Source organism: Solanum dulcamara, chromosome 12 (assembly GCF_947179165.1).
Source record: "Solanum dulcamara chromosome 12, daSolDulc1.2, whole genome shotgun sequence".
Lineage (NCBI taxonomy): Eukaryota > Viridiplantae > Streptophyta > Magnoliopsida > Solanales > Solanaceae > Solanum > Solanum dulcamara.
Window position 1 is genome coordinate 66,337,794 of NC_077248.1, and position 20,429 is coordinate 66,358,222.

General features: G+C 34.6%; 2 protein-coding genes and 1 non-coding gene across 6 annotated transcripts; 2 read left to right on the top strand and 1 right to left on the bottom strand.

Moving 5' to 3' along the window:
* Window positions 1–1,735: 1,735 nt before the first annotated feature.
* LOC129875957 (myosin-2-like) lies at window positions 1,736–13,661 on the top strand. 4 transcript variants are annotated; one of them, XM_055951218.1, is made up of 24 exons: window positions 1,736–2,940; window positions 3,581–3,682; window positions 3,785–3,928; window positions 4,015–4,165; window positions 4,260–4,287; window positions 4,458–4,626; window positions 4,772–4,835; window positions 5,011–5,024; window positions 5,123–5,207; window positions 6,034–6,137; window positions 6,251–6,389; window positions 7,615–7,733; window positions 7,852–8,004; window positions 8,082–8,171; window positions 8,583–8,660; window positions 9,036–9,191; window positions 9,394–9,597; window positions 9,735–9,940; window positions 10,019–10,154; window positions 10,555–10,684; window positions 11,064–11,177; window positions 11,256–11,359; window positions 11,516–11,585; window positions 12,080–12,276. In XM_055951218.1, exons 1-24 carry the CDS (start codon window positions 2,500–2,502, stop codon window positions 12,142–12,144), a joined length of 3,066 nt encoding a protein of 1,021 aa, XP_055807193.1. In that variant the 5' UTR covers window positions 1,736–2,499; the 3' UTR covers window positions 12,145–12,276. The 4 variants fall into 4 exon arrangements, with proteins under 4 accessions (XP_055807193.1, XP_055807192.1, XP_055807191.1 ...); XM_055951217.1 differs by having other exon boundaries at window positions 1,737–2,940; window positions 12,077–12,276; XM_055951216.1 differs by lacking the exon at window positions 11,516–11,585 and adding an exon at window positions 12,900–13,661 and having other exon boundaries at window positions 1,833–2,940; window positions 12,080–12,283.
* A 763-nt stretch (window positions 13,662–14,424) lies between these two features.
* Window positions 14,425–14,497, bottom strand: TRNAF-GAA (transfer RNA phenylalanine (anticodon GAA)). Its single transcript has one exon. It is a non-coding gene; the product is annotated as a tRNA-Phe (tRNA).
* Window positions 14,498–15,446: 949 nt separating this feature from the next.
* LOC129875898 (uncharacterized) lies at window positions 15,447–20,028 on the top strand. The gene is made up of 6 exons (XM_055951132.1): window positions 15,447–15,644; window positions 17,057–17,121; window positions 17,217–17,246; window positions 17,326–18,187; window positions 18,509–18,778; window positions 19,742–20,028. Exons 1-6 carry the CDS (start codon window positions 15,522–15,524, stop codon window positions 19,805–19,807), a joined length of 1,416 nt encoding a protein of 471 aa, XP_055807107.1. The 5' UTR covers window positions 15,447–15,521; the 3' UTR covers window positions 19,808–20,028.
* Window positions 20,029–20,429: the final 401 nt, after the last annotated feature.

Sequence of the window (20,429 nt, forward strand, 5' to 3'; positions counted from 1 at the left end):
ATTCTAATCACTACCCATTAAGTAAAAAAAATACTTATCGTCATAAAATTAAATACTCACTTTTACCTTCACCTCCTGAAAAATACATGAAAAATTTAAATTTTATGAGTTTAAACCCCCCCCCCCCCAAATAAAATAAAGTAATATAATATAATTTTTTTTATCTTTTTACAATCAATTGATGTTATTACCAATTGAATAAAAAATTACACAACGTATATATGTATATATACATATAACCACATAAAATGCGTAAAATTAAGACACATATATTATAATTTTTTTTTTATCTATTTTCAAAATTCGAACCCCATATACCTATTTAATAGGAGAACGAATTTCATCTACCATACACCTCTTGATTGTATCACTTAATATAGCTAATCAATTTATATTCTATCTTATTTTATAACTAATCACAATATATAAATAAATATAATTTAATATAAATAATAAATGTATAACTTTTTTCCATTCCAACGTAAGTTGTCTATCTTTAAGAAATTAAATAAAAAAATAAAATTTAATATACTCTAAGCTAACTCGACCATCATATTACCGCAACTTGCAACACCAACAATCATTATTCCTTAGTTCAAAAACATTTGAGAGTTGTTTTAAAGATCAATTATGTACGTATTAAATTCTGCATAAATAATATTTATATAACTCTAATTAGCTAATAGATTATTTTTAATTAATTAATTTTACATTGATTGTTAACCCACTACAATCCTCTTTTTAATTCAAATTTAGAAATTAAATAATATAAATAAATTTGAATATGCCAATATATATATATTTTTTAAAAAGACAATGTGACGACAAAGAACAAATTAGAAAAGGCCCCCCATTTTATCCATTCCCCTTTTCCTTAAAGCTTCCTCATAGTTTGGTATCCTGTCTACAACATCATTATTTCTCTCCGTTTAATTTATTTGTTCTATTTTTTTTAATTATATTTTATTTTTCAAATAATTTTTAATTTAAATTTTTTCTGTGAAACAAGAGAAGCGAAATTGAGATTATTTGGACGACGTATGAAAGTGTGAAGAATACGTATTATGGTAAAATGTTAATAGATAGTGTAGCGTATTTTTGCTTGGAATGATTGTGTACCAGTTGTATTACTGCCGTTCTTGTTTTTAATATCTATCAGTATTTATTATTGTTTTCAGTAATCTATCCTAGTATATTGTTTATTGTGTTTCGATTATTACATTATTTTATTGTTATTGTTGATACTTTCTGATAGACTTTATATTATTTTCTTGTAATATGCTATATTTTTTTCTTTATATGTAGAATAGCTGTATTTGATCAAATGATCGATTGTCTTGATAATGATAAAATATGCATATATTCTATCTCCTCAAATCTGTAAAATTTTATTGAATATGTTATCGTTATCAGTATCATATTAAGTTAAAATCCAATGAACAAATCAAAACAAAGAAAGTATTATTATTACTTACTCTATTGTTTTGACAATTCAAACTTGTCCCCAACAACACCTACCTACTTGAAAAAAAGATATTCAAAATTTTCTTACTTGATACTTATTTAAAATATTTCAACCAATAAAAAAATATTATTTTATTTTTAATCAGATATATCGTGTTATTATACTTTGTAATATTTATTAGTGTTCTTTTTTTGGTTGTAATAACTAACGCATAACAGGCCAACACATCTCGTTTATCCTTTTTTATTCTTCTTCTTTTCCTCCATTTTTTTCTTCCATTTTTTTTCGTCATATCCAAATTGTTTGTTCCTTTTTTTGACAATCTTTTAATCTTAGCACATGTATATAAACCTCGTAATATTTGAAAAAAAATCTGCAAATTTTTTTTGGTGTTTTAGTTTGTTCTTGATTTTAGCTTAGGAAGAAGAAGAAGAAGTTTGCAGAAGCTTTCGTTTTTTCTGTTTTTTTTTCATTTCTTTTTTTAGTTTGGGAAGAAATATAAGTTTTATTAGCTCAGAATCCCATTTTCCTTTCGTGGGGTTCGTTTTTCTTGGAAGAATTTGAGGTTTATTGCATTTTTTTAATTGGGATTTGATGTTCATGTTCGAGAACCCCACGTAGAAATCTCGAACATGTGTTGAATTTTGAATCTGAATCGAGTTTTTTGGGATTGTGGGGTTGAATATTTGAATTTTTAACAGGAAACCCAGAAATGTTGTCTGTTTGGGCACCTTCTATGTTGTTGATTTTAGCTTAAGAAGAAGAAACACAAGCTGTATTAACTGAATCCTATTTTCCTTTCCTGGGTTTTGTTTTTTCTGAGCAGAAGTCGAAGATAATTTCGAGGAATTCGAGGTTTATTGCATATTTTTTGATTAGGTTGAAATTTGATGTTCATGTTAAAGAACCTCAAATGTGTTGAATTCTGAATCTGAATCTGAATTAGGGGTTTTGGGATTTGAATGGAACTGCATTTTACAACGGAAAATTTCTAAAAAAAGAAACTTTTTTTCCCTGTTTATTGGAACTTAAAAATGTTGTCTGTTTCGGAACCTTCTAGAACTCTTAGTTCTCTGGAAGAAATGCTGGAGTCCCTTAAGCAAAGGGATGAAAATGAGAAGCCTAAAGATTGTCCACCAGCATTACCATCTAGGCCAAAGCTAGCTTCTAGAACTAGGCCCCCTTCACCTAAGAGAACGATGCCTAATACCCCCGAAAAGAGGGACGTTGAATTGGAAAGTTGCAAAAGAGAAGAAGAGTTTAAAGGGAAACTAGGTAATGTGTTTGGAGCTAAAAAGGGTAAAGAGGTGGATTCTAGTAGTGAGTCACCGTATGTTAATTCATCAGCTCAAAAGGAATATAGACACAGATTTTGGGAAAACGATGGTGCTAAGCTTGATAACAAGCTTCCTTATTCTCTCCCAAAGTTTTGCGACGATGAGTGGGACGACAACATGAGTTATTTTATTGAGAAGGTAATAGGAAATTACTGTGGAAATTGTATGTTGTTCAGTTTTATATGCTTATTAGTCTTCTAATTTTGTTTCTTTGATAGAATGGTGAATTTTTTATTATGGGTAGTGGGACTTCAGATACTAGAAATCCTTCGAGTTTGAATTGATTTTCTTGGCTCGAGAAGTTGCTAATGTCATTTATTGACTAATTATCTAGTTAGTATAGGTGATTCATATAGCTTATCCCAACCAGGTTTGGCGTTTGGGATTAGGAGAACTTGAAATGTGAGGATGAGGGAGATGATTTCCTGTTTGGATGGACAATGCACAGTACTGCTGCTGAAGTTTGTGAATTTAGTTTGGAATATCTTTCAGTTCTTTTGTTTCTTGAGCTTACTGCAGTTTACCTGTAAGTCTTTGCGAATGTTTGGAGTATTAACACTTTTAACTAAATGGTGAGATGGTAAACAAAAATTGTGCATGTTCTACTTTGAACTCCCATTGTTTGTCAAAGTGTTTTTTTTTTTTTTTTTTTTTTGGGCAGGAAGATTTCATGAATTTTACCTGATGTGGTATAGCTTTTGAGACATCTTTTGAATGTATTTAACGAATACTTATATTAATGGTGGCCCACACTCATCTTCAAAGCTCTGTATTTCAGAAGCTTCGTGTTTGGTGCCGTCTGAAAAATAGACAATGGGAACCAGGACAGGTGCAATCAACTTCTGGAGACCAAGCTTCAGTATTGCTCTCTGATGGCAGTGTGAGTTCACATGTTCTGGCTATTTCACTATGATGAACAATGAAGCTTAAAACAATTGAATTAAAAAGATGTATGTGTACTTAGACTTTGTCAAACCTATAGGTTGTGGCAGTGCCCGTTGGAGAGCTTTTACCTGCAAATCCAGATATTCTTCAGGGCGTGGATGATCTCATACAACTTTGTTATCTTAACGAGCCATCAGTTATTCACAACCTCCAATATAGATATGCTCAGGATAGAATATATGTGCGTTCTCTTAAGACAGCTCACTGTTTCATCAGTTGTAGAACTTCATGCCTTCATTTTAATGTCTTCTGTCTCTATGCTTACAGACTAAGGCGGGGCCTGTTCTAATAGCAGTCAATCCCTTCAAAGAGATCCAATTGTATGGGAACAAACTTGTTACAGCATACAGGAAGAAACTCTTGGATAGTCCTCACGTTTATTCTATCACTGAAACTGCCTACAGTCAAATGATGGAAGGTCTTTATAATACCAAAGTTCATTCCTGGTCTCTGAAACTTTTAGATGACATCAGTCGATCCTTATTTTCTTACTTTTCCTGTGTATCTTGCAGATGAAATAAATCAATCCATCATCATAAGGTTGGTTGAAGTGTCTCATTGTTAGAGTTTGTAATGCGAAGTGTCTGATGATAGTAGAAATGTTCCTCTACACTGGTTGAATAATTACATGTCTTGGTTGTAATGATCAAATTTTGTGGTAAGCCTAACCTTTTATTTGCAAACAACTAACTTCTCTTCATATCATGTAGTGGGGAAAGTGGATCAGGGAAGACGGAAACAACAAAATTCGCAATTGAATATTTGGTTATGATTAGTGGAGGCAACAATCATGTAGAAAGTGAGCTGCTGCAGACAAGTTGCATATTGGAGGCTTTTGGGAATGCCAAAACCCTCAGGAATAACAACTCCAGTCGATTTGTCTGTCTCTACATCTTCTTCTGTCTCTTTTCTTTCACTATTTTATTTTTGGGGTGGGGGTGGGGGGTTGTAAATGGAGTAGCTTTTTTGGATTGGTTATGCTCCTTTTTGCACTTGGACTAACAGATGCCCTGATGGGTTGCAGGGAAGGTTGATTGAAATTTATTTTAGTGCAGAGGGAGGAATTTGTGGTGCTAATGTACAAGCATGTAAGGATGTTTATTGAGATGAATTTCCTTATAAAATACGTATCTCATTACTTGTTAGTATTGTTTTTGGTATCTATTTGTTGAAATTGTTTTGTAATGTTATTTTGGTCCCATTTTACTGACTTCTACAAATCTTTGTGCATGTCTAATATGTTGATGCTAAAATAATGGATAGTTCTTCTTGAAAAGGTGGGCATTTTTCTTCTGTGAATTCTTCCTTGTATTTTCTTGTTAAAATTGTGTGTTCATCAGAGCTAAATCTTTTGAAACACGTCTAATTTGGGCAGTCAAGAGTGGTTCAACTCGCTCATGGAGAGAGGTCTTACAATATCTTTTACCAGCTATGTGCTGGGGCTGCTTCTGCTTTGAGAGGTTTGGATTCGAATATTGAATTTTTCACTGTAATCTCTTTTTGTTACTTATTTTACTTGTTTGGGCTTTACCTCGCTGTCATGGGCTCCACATTTTAGTTATCTCAGTTGGATATGATTTTTCTGTAATTTCTCTATATGACTTTATAAACATTTTCAAGCCATGAACCATCTTCTATTGTTACTGTTGCGTTGTACAACTTGTGAGATGTTTCTCTTCATATCTTTTTAGAACGGAAATTACTATGATTCTAATGGTAACATAGGAGCTCTAATTTTCTTAAAAAGTGCCTTTCTTTATTAGAAAATATTACATGAAGAACTTTTGTTGATGATATGATTGAATTTGTGACATTATATAATGGTAAACATGCGTGAACTTGCAATCACCAAGTCTGTAATTTTTTTTACTAGATGCTGTTGAATGTGGAATGCAATAGGTTATCTGCTTGGTTCATGGAAGTTTGAGTTGGAAAATTTGGAATTTGAACATAAACTAGATGGATTAGAGTTGGTTATATCAAGTGACTGGAAACACCTGCAACACGGTCTTTGAATGAAGTTCTTTGAGTTCTATGTACATACATATGTGCCTTTTTCTTTTTGGTTAAAAAGACCATCTAAAGACAAACTATTAGACATTCAATTTCTTTGGCTTTCGATTATGACCACGGTTACTCGGCTAGATGTGTGATCGAATACTCTACAGCTCTGGGTAATTTTCTTTGTGTCTTTTTTTCTAAAAGGGGAGGTGGATGTTTAATATAGAAGTCCTTGTAAGATTTTGTACCTTATTGTTCAGAACATTTTTGTGATTCTTTTGTCAGATAAACTTAAGCTGAAAGGTGCTTCAGAATACAACTTTCTCAACCAGAGTAATTCCTTGGTGATCCATAATGTTGATGATGCCAAAAATTTTCATACGCTTGTGGTGAGCTTAAGGATCAGATTTTATGGTTAATTCAAATTTTAATTCGTTTGCTTCAATTCAAAGTCATGTTGGATTTGTTTGTTGTTAATTCCTTTCATTCACTCCCTTTTCAGAAAGCCCTAAACACTCTGGGGATTTCTGAAAGAGAGCAAGAGCATACTTTTCAGATGGTTGCTGCAGTGCTTTGGCTGGGAAACATAACATTCCAAGCAATTGACAATGGAAACAATGTTGAAGTTGTGCAAAGTGAAGGTGAGCTATTTATGTGAAGTGCAATTTTGCTTAATTTTGCTCCTCTTGTAGTCTTGTCCTCCTTGAAAGAAATAATACCTAACATATTTGATTTCTATACTTTTGTCATTATTAATCTCTGATCCTATTCTTAGTAGTCTGTTGCAGCCTAGACTTCTTAATTTATATAAAAAAAATAGAGTCCCATTGTGGAAAGAGGAATAATTCTTGTTAATCAAGATAGTAGCAGTAACTAAACTATTCCATTGCTAAGGAACCATCTGATACCTACAAGCATCACATGTGGTTCTATAACACAAAAGTTAATCTGGTAAAGGAAAACATCATGACCCAAGGAGGGCCGTGATCGCACCCGACGATCGACTCCCGATGGTCGATGTTGTGGGATAATCATATTTACTTAACCTTATATTATATCTGAAAATAGATTTGTATCTCCTCTTGTATCTATTACTATGATACTAGAATGCAAAAATATGTAATTCCTTTATCCCATTGCAGTGTCCCCTTATTTTATTCCCCCCCTTCAGTTTTATTCAAGTAATTTTCTGCCATACAAGGGTCAATTTGGCAACATCTCTCATGCCATGCTCTAAAAAGAATGGTCAATGGTTATTTTGTTTATCGCACATAAAAAAGGAAATTCACAAACACGGAGATGTTCAGTACTCATAAGTTTTTGTAAGGAGGATGAAAGAGTGTAGAGAAAATGCTTAGGTCTGTTCACAATCAACGCTTTCTTGTCTGCTTTGTGGTGTAGCCTGTCTGAATTTCTTTCTGGGTGAAATGCTATAATGATGTTTCTCATTTTGAGTGGGAGAGACAGTGTGTCATGTTTTGTCATTGTCAATTTTGCTACTTTTTCCTGGGCTTGTTTTTTTAACTGCAAGATTAATCTTTTGTAATCATCTTTCTCTCTGAACCTTTGAGGTTCTATTTAAGGTTTTTTTCACTCTTTTACACCATGAGCATTTTATAACGTCATAAAGCCTCTTTTGTTTAGGCTTTATGATAAAATCTTCTGCTTTCTCAATATAATTCTTGTCTTTCCCCCTTTTCCTTGTGTTCTTCTAGTTATGACTATTTTGATTCTTGTGTCCCTTTCATGCGAGGATTTTGAATTATGCCCTGTTGTGCTAGTTCCCTGATACAGCTCTTTATGTTCATTATAACTGGAGGTACTAAAGCTGACCTGTTTGGTGTTTCACCATCTCTGGTATTGCAGCCGTTATAAATGCTTCTAGCTTGATGGGCTGTAGTGCCAATGACCTCATGCTAGCTTTATCAACCAGGAAAGTGCAAGCTGGCAAGGATAAGGTTGTCAAGAGTTTGACCATGAAACAGGTTTGTTACTCAGTTGTATAGGCTCTGCATCAAATACGTTTTTTCTGCTAATTATGATTTCGGAACTCCTACCTTTTCTCTTAAGAAACATAATGAGGTGTTTTTTACTCTGATTCAGGCAATTGATACAAGAGATGCATTGGCCAAGTTCATCTATGCAAACCTGTTTTACTGGATAGTGGATAAAATTAATAGATCTCTTGCAATGGGTAATGAGAAGACTGGTAGAACCATAAATATTTTAGATATTTATGGTTTCGAATCATTTGAGGTAAACTGATTTTCAAGATATTGTTACTACATCATAAAAATATATCTGTTATCCCACTTGCCATTTTTTCTTTGCAGAAAAATAGCTTTGAACAATTTTGCATTAACTATGCAAATGAGAGGCTCCAGCAACATTGTAACCGACATCTCTTCAAACTTGAGCAAGAAGTAAGCACATCAGCATGCTTTGTAGTTACTGACTTCTTATTTCTTGATGCATTTTCTTTTGGGATAATGTTCTTATTTCTTCATTCCATTCAGCCACTCACTTCTTCATACATAAATAGGAAAACAAAGAACAAGGTTTTTTGCTGACTTTGCATCAGCTGACTATAGTATAAGTGGAGTTTTTACCTTGTAAAAGAAAAAGTGAATTTTTTCATGAAAACCGGAGGCACATATTTTAGGACCTCGTTGCTGTCTGCAAATGTTGTTATGTTGTGCAGACAAAATAAGGATCATTGTGAGACACTTTTCTCTCTGTATTTGTGGCATATCTGAGCTTTATTCAGACTCCTGTAGATACTTATTACAGCTTATGTTGGATAGTGACACCAAAACCGATGTGTTGTAATCCAGGAATATGAATTGGATGGAATTGATTGGACAAAAGTAGATTTTCAAGATAACCAAGAGTGCTTGGATCTTTTTGAGCAGGTATTTCTACTTTTGGTTCTTTTCTTCCGCTCATTTGCATTCAAGAATGTTCATAGTCTGCTAAATTTTGTCACTTCCGATTACTCTTCTAATACTTCAGCACAACACAGTCATGATCTTGTTTTGTTTTCTCGTGTAGTGTTCTTACTCTTTCTCATATTCAATTGTTGATTTGGATAAGAAGAGACACTTGTTCATTCTAATTATCACAAGTCTGATGGACATCATTTACACAAACACACACACCGAATTCTCATATTGTAGAAGTTAGAACTACTTCTCGGCAGTGAAGTTGTGAAAATGCTAACATATTCAGTAGATGTTCTAATGTTAAATCATCTCCTGATCTATGGATTCTAATGATACTTTCTGCAGAAACCCATTGGGATAATATCTTTATTGGATGAAGAATCAAATTTTCATAAAGCGACTGACTTGGCCTTCGCCAATAAAATTAAGCAGCACCTGAAAGCTAAACCTTGCTATAGAGGAGATAGAGAAGACTTTGGCATTCGTCATTATGCTGGAGAGGTCAGTTTCTTTTAGACATGTATCCTGAGACTCTTGTGAGGAAATTAAGGTTTGGGATCTGATACATTAGAATTTGCTCAAGGGCAACAATTGATGTTTCAGCAAGTGAAGATCAATAAGCTTCTTTCAAATATCTCTGATATTGTTGCTCCCTTTGATTTTTTCTGTTTTACCATTGTAAAAGCTATTTCATCTTATTTAGGTTATCTATGACACAAGTGGTTTCTTGGATAAGAATAGAGATACAGTGCATCCCAACATTATTCAGCTACTCTCATCAAGCAGTGAAGACTTGCTCAAGTTGTTTGCCTCCTCTTTTGCTAATCAGTCCAAGAAAACAGCAAGTCCATCAATTAATATTGAGATATCAGACTTTCAGAAGCAAACAGTTGCTACTAAATTTAAGGTAGTTATTTCATTTTTTAATTTCTTATAGAACTTAACATGGTGATAAAAGTTTTTTATACGAAATATTTGAGAAAATGCCTTTGTATTATGATGCTGGAAAAAATAGTCAATGTTGCCTTTATCAAAATTTTGCAGGATGTATTGTTCAAATTGATGCAGCAGTTGGAAAGTACTGCGCCACACTTCATTTGTTGCATAAAACCAAACAATAAGCAGGTTCCTGGCATGTACAGCAATGATCTCGTCTTCGAGCAGCTCAAAAGCTACTGTCTTCTTGAGGTTGTTAGGATCTCTAGATCTGGGTATCCTACTAGGATGCCACATCAAGAATTCTGTAAAAGGTGAAATATGTGCTCCTCGCTTTACTGCTAAGTTTCCCTTTTGGATGCTTTTTGACTTATACAAATGTGGTTATTTAGGTACGGTGTCCTTCTTCCAGAAGACCATGAATGCAAAGATCCCTTAAGCATGTCAGTTTCCATTCTGCGGCAATTTGACATCCTTCCTGAAATGTACCAAGTTGGGTATACAAAGTTATATTTCCGGGCAGGACAGGTAAGTTTGCTATTTTTTCTTTGTTTCTTAAGTGTACCTATGTTTTCTTTCTTTATAAAAAATAATTTTAATTGCCATAAATCATTGATGCAGATGCAGCTTGTAACTTATTTAATCATAACTATTACAGAATTAAGTAAATAAAAATTGTAATGTCTCTTAAAATTTAGTTACATCACGAAGAAAATTTCAGATTTCAGAAGCACATTTGACCTCAAATATTTCTGCAGTTAGTCCCATGATATTAGAATAACGAGAAATGACGAAAAATTTGCTAATAATTTTTCTATGATAAGTATGGCTAATTTGGACTTCTAGTGAGGCAATGGTTGTGCATGTTACTAAAGAATGAATTTCCTAGTGTATCGATTTTCTGAACTTCTATCATGGGGACTTGTAGATTGCTGTGCTGGAGGATGTGAGGAAACAAGTTCTGCAAGGCACTCTCGAGGTGCAGAAGTGCTACAGCGGTCCTCATACCCTTCGTCACTTCCATGAGCTCAAAGGAGTAGTAATCATGCTCCAATCATGTAAGGCAGAACATTCTGCAGCAGTTTGTATTTTAGAATTTTGTTCAACTTTCAAAGAAGCTATTAATGAACAAATTTTCTCTGGCCAGTTTTTTGTATATTATTTTTGTTGTTTCAAACAATTTTCTCTTTTGAGTTTTAAATAATAAATAAATTGTTTTTTCAAAATTATTTAGTCCATAACTTCAAATTCTTGAGAAACCAGCAATTCCATATCAAAGCTCCTTTCTCTCATGTCTTTCTTTCTTCATTTCCTTTTTAGTGGGAATAAGTTGCAATTCTGAAAGTTCCTCAAGTACCTGACGACGTGGAATTTTCTAGAATTGTTAATTCAAGGTAATTGTTCTTGGTGATATGATGTCAAAATATTTTGCTGTAGTTGTTCGTGGTGAAATTGCTAGAAGGAAGTATAAGGATTCTATGGAGTCTAAACGAAAAGTTGCTAACAAAGAAAATGATGAGCAGCTGGTGGCTGTTGTGCAGATACAATCAGGTAATTTTTTGTCTTTTGGCATCTAAGGGTATGAAATTCAAATATGGATTTATCTGCCTAACTTTTCTTTTCTTGCAGCTATTCGTTGCTGGTTGGCTCAGAGGCATCTTAATCAACTGCAGAATTTGAAAAAGTCAAATCAAGACAGACAAAAACCAGCCAAAAAGACTTCGGAGGTGAAGGTAATCTGTTTGGTAGAGGATCATCAATATCTTTATGTGCAAGCTCTCTTGCTTCAACTTCTGTTATCTAGATGGTCCCTAGCATGAAATAGTTTATCTTTCTACTAAAAGCTTTTCCATAAGTTCTATTGTAACTTGTCTTCTTTCTTCATTCAGAATTCTAGTATCTGCTTCAGGATTAATATCTTTAAGAATTTGGTGGCGTGTTGCGTGAAGCCAGTTTTAGGTATCTTTTCCCCCCTTTTAGCAAATCCAATATTAGGTGTTCTAATACTTTTCCTGTATGAAAAATAAAATAAAATGCTTTTTAATGTTTTATCCTTCCTCAAGAGGATGAAATACCCAGTCTTGAAATTGTCGAGTGTTTGATTCTTTAAATTAGAAGGTAAAAAAAGTGAGAAAGATATGTCTTTTTCATTGGATAGGAAGGCCCTTTTTTGGTTTAGACATTAATCCTATGGCCTAATATGCAGCCCCAAAAAATTAATTAATTAGCAGACAAAAAGAAGGAATAATGATAGTAGGTGAAGAGTAAATGATGGATCCCAAGCCCCTTTTCTCTACCTTATAATCCACTGTCTTTTATATTCTAACTGCCGTGGCTATTGCTCAAAGTGGAGTCTAACTTTAGTAACTAATCTGCACACTCTGGAGGCAATATAATAGCATATCTAATACTTTGACTTCTGAGAGTAAGCTCATATCTTTTTATCTCAGCAGGACTTGCCTGCAGAAATTTTACCTTCTGTTGTCGAAGACCTCGAAAGGCGGGTTTTGGTGGCTGAGGCAACCCTTGAAGAGAAGGAAAAGGAAAATGCTGCCCTAAAAGAGCAAGTAAATCAATTGGAGTCCCGATGGTCAGATTATGAGGTCAGGATGAGGTCGATGGAGGAGATGTGGCAAAAGCAAATGGCATCCTTGCAGGTTTGTAATATCTCCAAATCCATGTGATCATAGAGAAGAGAGTGTAATTCTTCTGGGATAATGTAGCTAATGGTACTTAAATGCTCTTTTCGTGTACCACAACCGTTTGCTGTTGCATGTTCTGACCATTGGAAAAATAGTTTGTGAAATGAAGTCTAGTGGTATACAATGTAGGACTTCTGGCGAGAGTTTCGACTGATTGTCATGTCTCTTACTAGTGCTGAAGTCTAATGGTTTGGGTCTACGATAGAGAGACGTATTAGGTCCATCAATTTTCGATGCAAAATCAGCCATATGAAGCTCTGTAATTGCTAACCATAATCTTGTTTAGTCAATGACTTGAAAGCTATTATGATTTGACGAACGTGCATCTAGTCATGATGCTTCTTCAGCATTGAACAAACAAACTTATCTTCTTTCCCAGTGGAAGAAGCACTTGGGGGAGCAAAAGAAATGAATCTGAACGGAGTTTTATTTTCAGAATTTGATATTTAGGCAGTTAATGTTATTTTAATTTGCTTTTGGGTGTGGAGTTCATGTATACGTTCTTGATATTCCATATGCAGGAATGATAAATTTGCTAACATCTTATACATCAAATGCTTTGCTTTTGCAGGCAAGTTTGGTTTCAGCCAAGAAGAGCCTCGGTGTTGACAATCCTGCCGGTCACCCTGGAAAACCTGAAGGTTCCCCATCTCCTTGCGGTTATGAATCTGAAGACACAACAACATCTATGGGCACTCGCACTCCTGGGGGCAGCACTCCTATAGAATATGCTAGCAACGGTGTAGATTTTGGAGGTATTAGAGAGATTAATGGCGGTTTATGTGTAGTCAATTACCTTAACAGGGAGTTTGAGCTACGAAAACAAAATTTTGATGAAGAAGCCATGGCAATTGCTCAGTTGAAGTCAGGGCAGTTACAGTCTACTAGTCCTGCAGAAGATTTTCGAAGACTCAGACACAAGTTTGACGAATGGAAGAAAGACTACAAGGCTCGGTTAAAGGAGACAAAATCGAAGGTACACAAGCTTGGTTATTCAGAAGCAGAGAAAACTCGTAGAAATTGGTGGGGAAAGAAGAGCAAAAGATAACTACTTTAAATAATTCTTCTTCTTCGTCGTCATCTTTAGTGTGTGAAAAATGTATAGATGAAACTAATTTTCCCAACTATGGGTTCTTAGTGTAACAGAATTTAGCGGAGACTGGGGAATGTAGTGTGCTCCGATCGAAAGGATCCACTCTCTCCTTAGATAGTTCTAGTCCTGTTTGTGAAAAAGTCTGTTGTAGACTATGTTAGATTCTTGAACATACATCCATAGAGTTTTGCAGAAGTTGTGATAGATCAGTTGCAAACTGCAGAATGATTTATTTTACAACTCAAATGAGTGTCAAAACATGATTGCATTTTGCTTATTATTACATACTTATATACTTTTGGATAATCATTCACAACTATTTTGATTTGATGCACTTGAGCAGAGGGTTTTTTGGAAAAAATTACTTTACCTCCACAAGGTAGGAGTAAGATCTACGTACACTCTACTCTACCTTCCCCTGACCCTACTTGTTGTATACTTGTATATTTTTAGATTGATTAATGTATCTAGTAGAATCCTTTGGGCTAAACGGTAAAAATGAAACGAGATGCTACTTTGTGGAATGTCGAGACAGAAGGCCACCTGTGCTGGTGGGACGTAGTAGGTTTCTTGTGTGTAGTAAGTGAGGTGCGGATAAGTTGACCCGAACAAGTAGTAGGTTTTCAATGGACTAGTCAGGTATGCTCAAGCTGGGGCATTATCAAAAAGAAAATCATCCCTTTCACCATAGAATGGGTGAAAAGAAGAGACAAAATAGGGAATTCTTACTAATTAAAAAAAGGCAATTTGATGTATAAAATATAGGTCACACGAAGATTGCACCCAACAATCTATCCTTATGTAAATATTATTGACTCTTTTCACGATTCAACTCGTGATTTAAGGTCAAACACAATTTTTCAAAGCTAATGATGTGAAAGAAGTGCTTAATAGAATAAATAAATGAAATTTGGCGTGAAGATGACTTTACCGTTACTTCATGCTCTCCTTTAAAATGATCAAATAATACAATCCTAAAAATATGAAAAAGAAAAAATAATAATGCGGTGAACGTGGATCGAACACGTGACCTTCAGATCTTCAGTCTGACGCTCTCCCAACTGAGCTATCCCCGCAATGTGCTACGGAAACCAAACTGATTATATCTACTCTGTTTAGGACAGTAACAACTACCCCATAGTAAAATAAATCAACACTACAATTATATCATGTTTGGCTGAGGTTGAAGAGACTTAGTCCTCGTATTTTAAAAAATTAATATTAAGACTTGTGAATATGAATACATATCTGAATATTATTAAGATGTTATATTTGAATTAGAATACTAAATATTAAGACAAATAATTATTCAAACATCTTAATTTGGTCATAAATTATTGGGTGATCTTTTTACAATAACTAATAAGCACAAATAGAGACCTGCCTACTTGTTATCAAGCGTATCCAAGAGGAGAACATATAGTTTCTCTCAGCGCTATTATTAAAGATTCTAACTACTTGTTGATGTCAGAATTCAAAAAGACGACTATTATTCATATTTAAAAATAGATAAACAAAATGAAACATCTTCAGTTGAATGAAAATTACAACCATGAAGAATGTTTTGATAGTACGTACGACAGAAAAATGCGATTAATGAAATGACATTTTTGCTTATGGCTAATTCAATGGATAATGTTTTTGCTTATGGCTTATTTAATGAAATGACATTTCTGCTTATGACTATTATTACAGATTGCAAATACTTATTGCTGTTAGAGTTCAACAAGACAACTGTTATTCATATTTAGAGATAAACAAATAAATATGCAGATTTTCTAATGAATGAAAATTACAATCATACAAAAGATTTGATAGTATAAAAAATGCAATCAATAAAATTACGAAATGAAGTTTTTGTTTTTGATTGATTTAAACAATGTAGCTTATGCACAATTTTATGTAGTTTCATATTTTTCAATGTACCAAAAAAAAAAAAGCTAAAATAAAACTTGAAAAGACGAGGATACTATTGTACTTTTTGAAACTTTGAAGGACCTCGTGCAAATTGCTCTTTTAAATAAATCCCACCAACTTGAAAAGAAAGTCCAAAAAGCTACCGGAGAGACGGTAAACTGGCCGGAGATTCCACATATTCCGATGAATACACAAATGGGTCTCAGAAAACCGTCAAACAAACTCCCCATTGTAGATCGTGGAGTCAATGGGGTTGAAAATTTATCCAAGAAACACAAGGAACAGTTCGATCACTGGGCTTTTTTGGTAAATCTTTTATTGTCTTAACAACTTTTATCTTTAATCCTTCTTGATGTTTGTCTAGATTTGTATGTCTACTGAAATGCGGGATTGAGACCCCATTTCACGTAGTTGAAATGGGTTTGTATGGAAAAAGAGAATGGAAATGTTCTCTTTTGGTACTTGCTTCAATCGGGGTGCTGTTTTGGCTTAATTTGGGTTTTCTTTGTTTGTGTTAGCAATCATGATTTTGCATCATTTAGCTTAAGAATCACTGTGGTTTTGGGATTGAGACCCATTTTACTTTGTTGAAATGGGTTTGTATAGAAAAAGAAAATGGAATTTTCTATGGCATTTCTCATGGGTATTCAACAACAACATATGCAGTGAAATAGACCTTATTCCTACCTCATGAAGGTAGAGAGGCTATTTCTAAAAAAACCTCGGCTCAAATAAAGCAAATCAAAGAGTAATGGAATGGAAAAACGACAGGGAAGAAAACATGACAACTATTAGTAGAGCAGTGCAGAGCACACATGCAAGGAACAACAATGTCAACAACATAATGCGATCACCTAAAACATTGTAAACAACAAATGATAATAGATACTAAAAGACTGAAACTACATGAATAAGGCTAGTATTATGACAAACCTGCTCTTCCAGACACCATCAAGCCCTATCCCGTTGGAAAGCAAGCAATCTCATGACTACACGTTTACTTGAAACCTGTTTTGACCTAATTTTTTGTTTGGCTACTTTGGCTTAATTTGTTTGTGTTAGCAATCATATGTTTATCTCTCTTCTACAGTAGCTTACGGAATCACTGTGGTTTTGGGATTAAGACCTTGTTGTAATTGTTGTTGAGATGTATGTTTTGTGGTGGATGTTATGGGTTTCACCTGGTTGAAATGGGTTTGAATAGAAAAGAGAATGGAAATTCCTCTAGCATTTCTTATTGGTACTCGCTTTGATGTGTTGTTTTGGACCAATTCTTAGGTTTGTGTTAGCAGTCATGCTTTTGCATCCCTCATCTATCAGTAGCTTATGAGTTGCTGTGGTTTTGGTTTTGCTTTATGTTCGGACCACCTTCTCTTATTTGATTGTCGCTAATGGTACTCACTGTTCATTCAAAATATTCTAACAATTTTGCTCCTTTGAAAAGAAAAATTATTTAGCGTTGGGATGAAGTAGGTTCAGATAGAATGGAATGTGAGTATTAATGATTTATATAGTTAAAGTGAAACTAGTTTGGGATTGATGAGTAGTTGTTTGGTTGATTTGTTTTTTTGCCATAACTTCTCTTTTTCTGCTACTTTGTAACTTAATGTTGGCCATACTCCATAGAGATTGAAACTGTTAGAATGGTCTGTAAGGGGTTTTGACGTTTTAGTTATGTGGTTATGGTTGTGATAGTTTCCTGATGCTGATATCCGCAGGATCAGATTGAGGCCCCTGTGTGGGTGGACCTTACCTTGGAATGTAAGTCTACTTACAAAGACATGTGAGTGGCTGTATGGGTTGTTTGGGTTTCTCAACTTTTGCTGGTTTCTTGGGAAATTAGTTTTTCAATCCAAAGTTTTCATCTTTTTATTGCAGGGATGATGAATGGTTCCACATAAGCCATCCGTAAGCATCTTCTGTTTTTGTGGACTTTGTTCAGTTTCACTATAGTATTGCGGTATCTCTAAGTTGACTGAGCTTTCAGGTTTCACCAGGCTTCTTCTCGAGAGTTGAAATCCACATTTTCTTGCTCTGGAGAGAGTTCCATAAACCTGGAGCATGGCATGCAGGGATCATCTTCTCCTAAGCTCCCGCCTTCAGTTTCAAGATCAAGAGGCAAAGATTTCCGAAACAGACAGTGGACTCAAGGAGATCAGAGGCTTACCTTGGATAAGAAACATCCAGTCAAGCACTTAAGTAAAGGGGGTTTAGAAGCTGATAAAATAATTGAGCATAAGACAAACAAAAACCATAAAAAATTAACAAGCTTTGCAGCTTTAGACTCAGATTCTGCTTGTCAAGCTCTCAGTTCCAGGGATAAAAAGATTAGCTCGAACTCTTTGGCTGTCTATAGTGACAAAATCCGTTCAATAAGCAGCTGCATTACATCAGAGAATGGAGAACCGTGTTACAAGCAAGAGTTGTGTGTTAGTGATTCTTCAAGCACCATTACATCTGAAGCTTGTGGGCAGAAGTCTTTTGAAGTGTCTGGTCAAACTACTGGGTTATTGTCATCTCTAAGAGTAAGTCTGAGGAAAAGTTGTGTTACAAGACAAGCATCAAGGATGGAGGTAAATGTTTGTAGGCAATCAGAAAGTCGGAAATCTTCCTCAAGTAAGTCGAGTGTAGGATCTTCTTCAATTCCCTACAAAGAAAGAGAAGACGAAACTGAGAGAGAAAATAAAGAGAAAACCCCAGATAGCAGAAATGTAACTCCAATTGTAGAAGTGAAACAAGCTAATATGTCCAAGGTTCCTGTTCAAGCTCATAATAAAACTTCTATCCCAAAAATGGTTTCTGGAAGATCTGTTTCTTCGTCTGTTCCCAGTGAAACTAATAAAGCAAAGGTGAGAGCCCGGAAATGTCGTTCAAAAGCTTTATATGGCAGGCGTCCTCCTTTTTCTTTTTTCTTCATTTGGCAAGTTGAAGATTTTAGAAGATTATGTTTTGACCAGGCAAACTTTTGCCTACTATTTTACTGCAAAATTTTGGGATTGGCAGGGGTTTCTGTAATTCTTGACTTTTTCAAAGTGATTAAGCACTGTAGCTGGACAAGCATATTTTATAAATTGACTTCTGTTTGATGGGAGGGGTGCATTACTAATGTTTCTTTCCATGTTTAACCATTGATACACTGATTGATTTATCCAAATTGTATGTTGTTATAGGCTCATCCGAATAATGTACAAAGAAAATCTTTGGTTCCTCAAAGAGCCAATGGACATGTAGCCTCAATTTTGGCCTCAAAGCCTAGTGAAAGAATTGGAAGTAGCCAGTGTAGAAGGGTTGTGAGCAGTGGTAAGGAGAATGCTGTTGTGAGAATGGGTATGAGCCAGAAGTCAATTGTCAAAGACAACCAGGGGTGTAGTACAAAATTCTCAAGTTACAAAAATGAGAATAAAAGAAGCTGCCAGAGCACAAAGTCGAGTGGTTTTATGGTAACCTTTTTACTCTTAGCCACTTATTCTTGCTCAATAGTTTTACTTTTTGACTGGTCGAAAAGAAAAAAAATCTCAAGAGTTCGAGCTGTAAATGCAAATTATTGTGGTGGAGCTAAGTCTGAAGATATATTGCAGAATTTAGCATTTGTATTCATCGTAGTTAATTAGCTTCTGGCTTTATTTCGTGTTAGAGTGCAAGAGTCCTAAACATGCCATAAACATTTCTATGACTATAAAATCATGTTATTAAGGATAAAATGAGAAGTTTAAAGTTAATCTAAATATAGAAAGGTGTCATTCTTTTTAGGAGACTATAAAAGGAAAGTGTTTCACAGAAAATGAGACACGAGGGAGTTTCACTTATTAGGGGGCTTTTGACTAGAAAGCTGAAAGGCAGTCTGAGAAAATGTTAGATTTGGTACTGGTTTCAATTGAGTCTCTAGGAGGATGAGTGATGACTCACCTAAGTAGTCCAATTCATGTCGTCATCAGTCATTCTGTTCCTAGGTCTTTTGATCATCGAAGTTCTTTTGACGTCTTTGCCTTCTCATGTTTTGCCACTACGTTGTTACTCTTCAAAAATGCTGCTGTGCCCGTATCGGATCCTCCAAAAATGTACTAATTTTGGAGGATTCAACATACACTCAGTGCCATTTTTGAAGAGTTCGAGAAACGTAGTTTTGCTATGGTACATCCTTTTCGTTATTCACTATGTTTTTCCTCCGGGCTTTATAATATCGGTGCAATTAGACATGCCAATATATTCTTGATATATTTCATTCCTTTGTCAATCATTCTCACTAACTTTTTACCATTACTTTTTATTGGGATTTGAAATATTTTAACCCTAATGTATGATTAAATGTCTAGCAATTAATTTGTGACTGTCAGATAGTCACTAAAATTTGAAAAAGTTTATTGGAAGGAATAACTTTTTTTACACTTTTTTAATCAATGCAGGTGAATCTAGATAACAGAAAGGAAGTCACGAATCGCGCAAATGTAAAGAAGAAGGTTTTCTACTGATAAAAGATTAAGCCCATATGTAAATAGTACACGCTCCTATCTCTTCCATTCTATGCCAACTGTGCAATGAAAATGGGTAAATGACATGTAGATTCTAATACTGTCAAATTGATTTTGTGTGAGGTTCATCTTATTGCTATGCTGCAATATTTCAAGTGCTCCAGAACACATCTTACTGTCTGGTACGTAGCAATATTGAGAGAGGCATAAAGTTGTTGTTGCATCGTAATTGTTCTTTTCAGCGTTGATCAAAAGCAAACTAGACGTGTTCTTTTCTAATCGTTGTGGTTTGTGTGTTCAATATGGAGAAGGTTTACAGGGTCGGGTCCATTACACACCGAGTTTTGAAGCTGAAAACAACAGATATTGGTCACCACAAAAACATATAGGATAAATATCAATGATTTACTGATTATATCTTGATTTCCCACGTAATATGAAGAAAGTGGAACATTAAAGTAGATAGTAGAAAGTCTTTTGGAATAATGAACTCTAGCTTCAATAGCTTCTCCCTTGAGTTCTTCCTGTGCTTGTAAAAGTACATTCTAGTTAGATATATTATTTTCTTCTGTGGAGATATGACAAGGTTGTTCTGTATCCATTGGTTCTTACTTTTTTTGTT

Bases quoted from the DNA above. Each gene is read 5' to 3' on its own strand.
- LOC129875898 (XM_055951132.1), top strand. From the start codon at position 15,522: ATGAATACACAAATGGGTCTCAGAAAACCGTCAAACAAACTCCCCATT. The intron at 15,645-17,056 runs GTAAATCTTTTA...TGATATCCGCAG, and splicing joins TCGATCACTGGGCTTTTTTG to GATCAGATTGAGGCCCCTGT. The intron at 17,247-17,325 runs GTAAGCATCTTC...CTGAGCTTTCAG, and splicing joins TGGTTCCACATAAGCCATCC to GTTTCACCAGGCTTCTTCTC.
- LOC129875957 (XM_055951215.1), top strand. From the start codon at position 2,500: ATGTTGTCTGTTTCGGAACCTTCTAGAACTCTTAGTTCTCTGGAAGAA. The intron at 3,683-3,784 runs GTGAGTTCACAT...TCAAACCTATAG, and splicing joins TATTGCTCTCTGATGGCAGT to GTTGTGGCAGTGCCCGTTGG. The intron at 9,598-9,734 runs GTAGTTATTTCA...AAAATTTTGCAG, and splicing joins CAGTTGCTACTAAATTTAAG to GATGTATTGTTCAAATTGAT.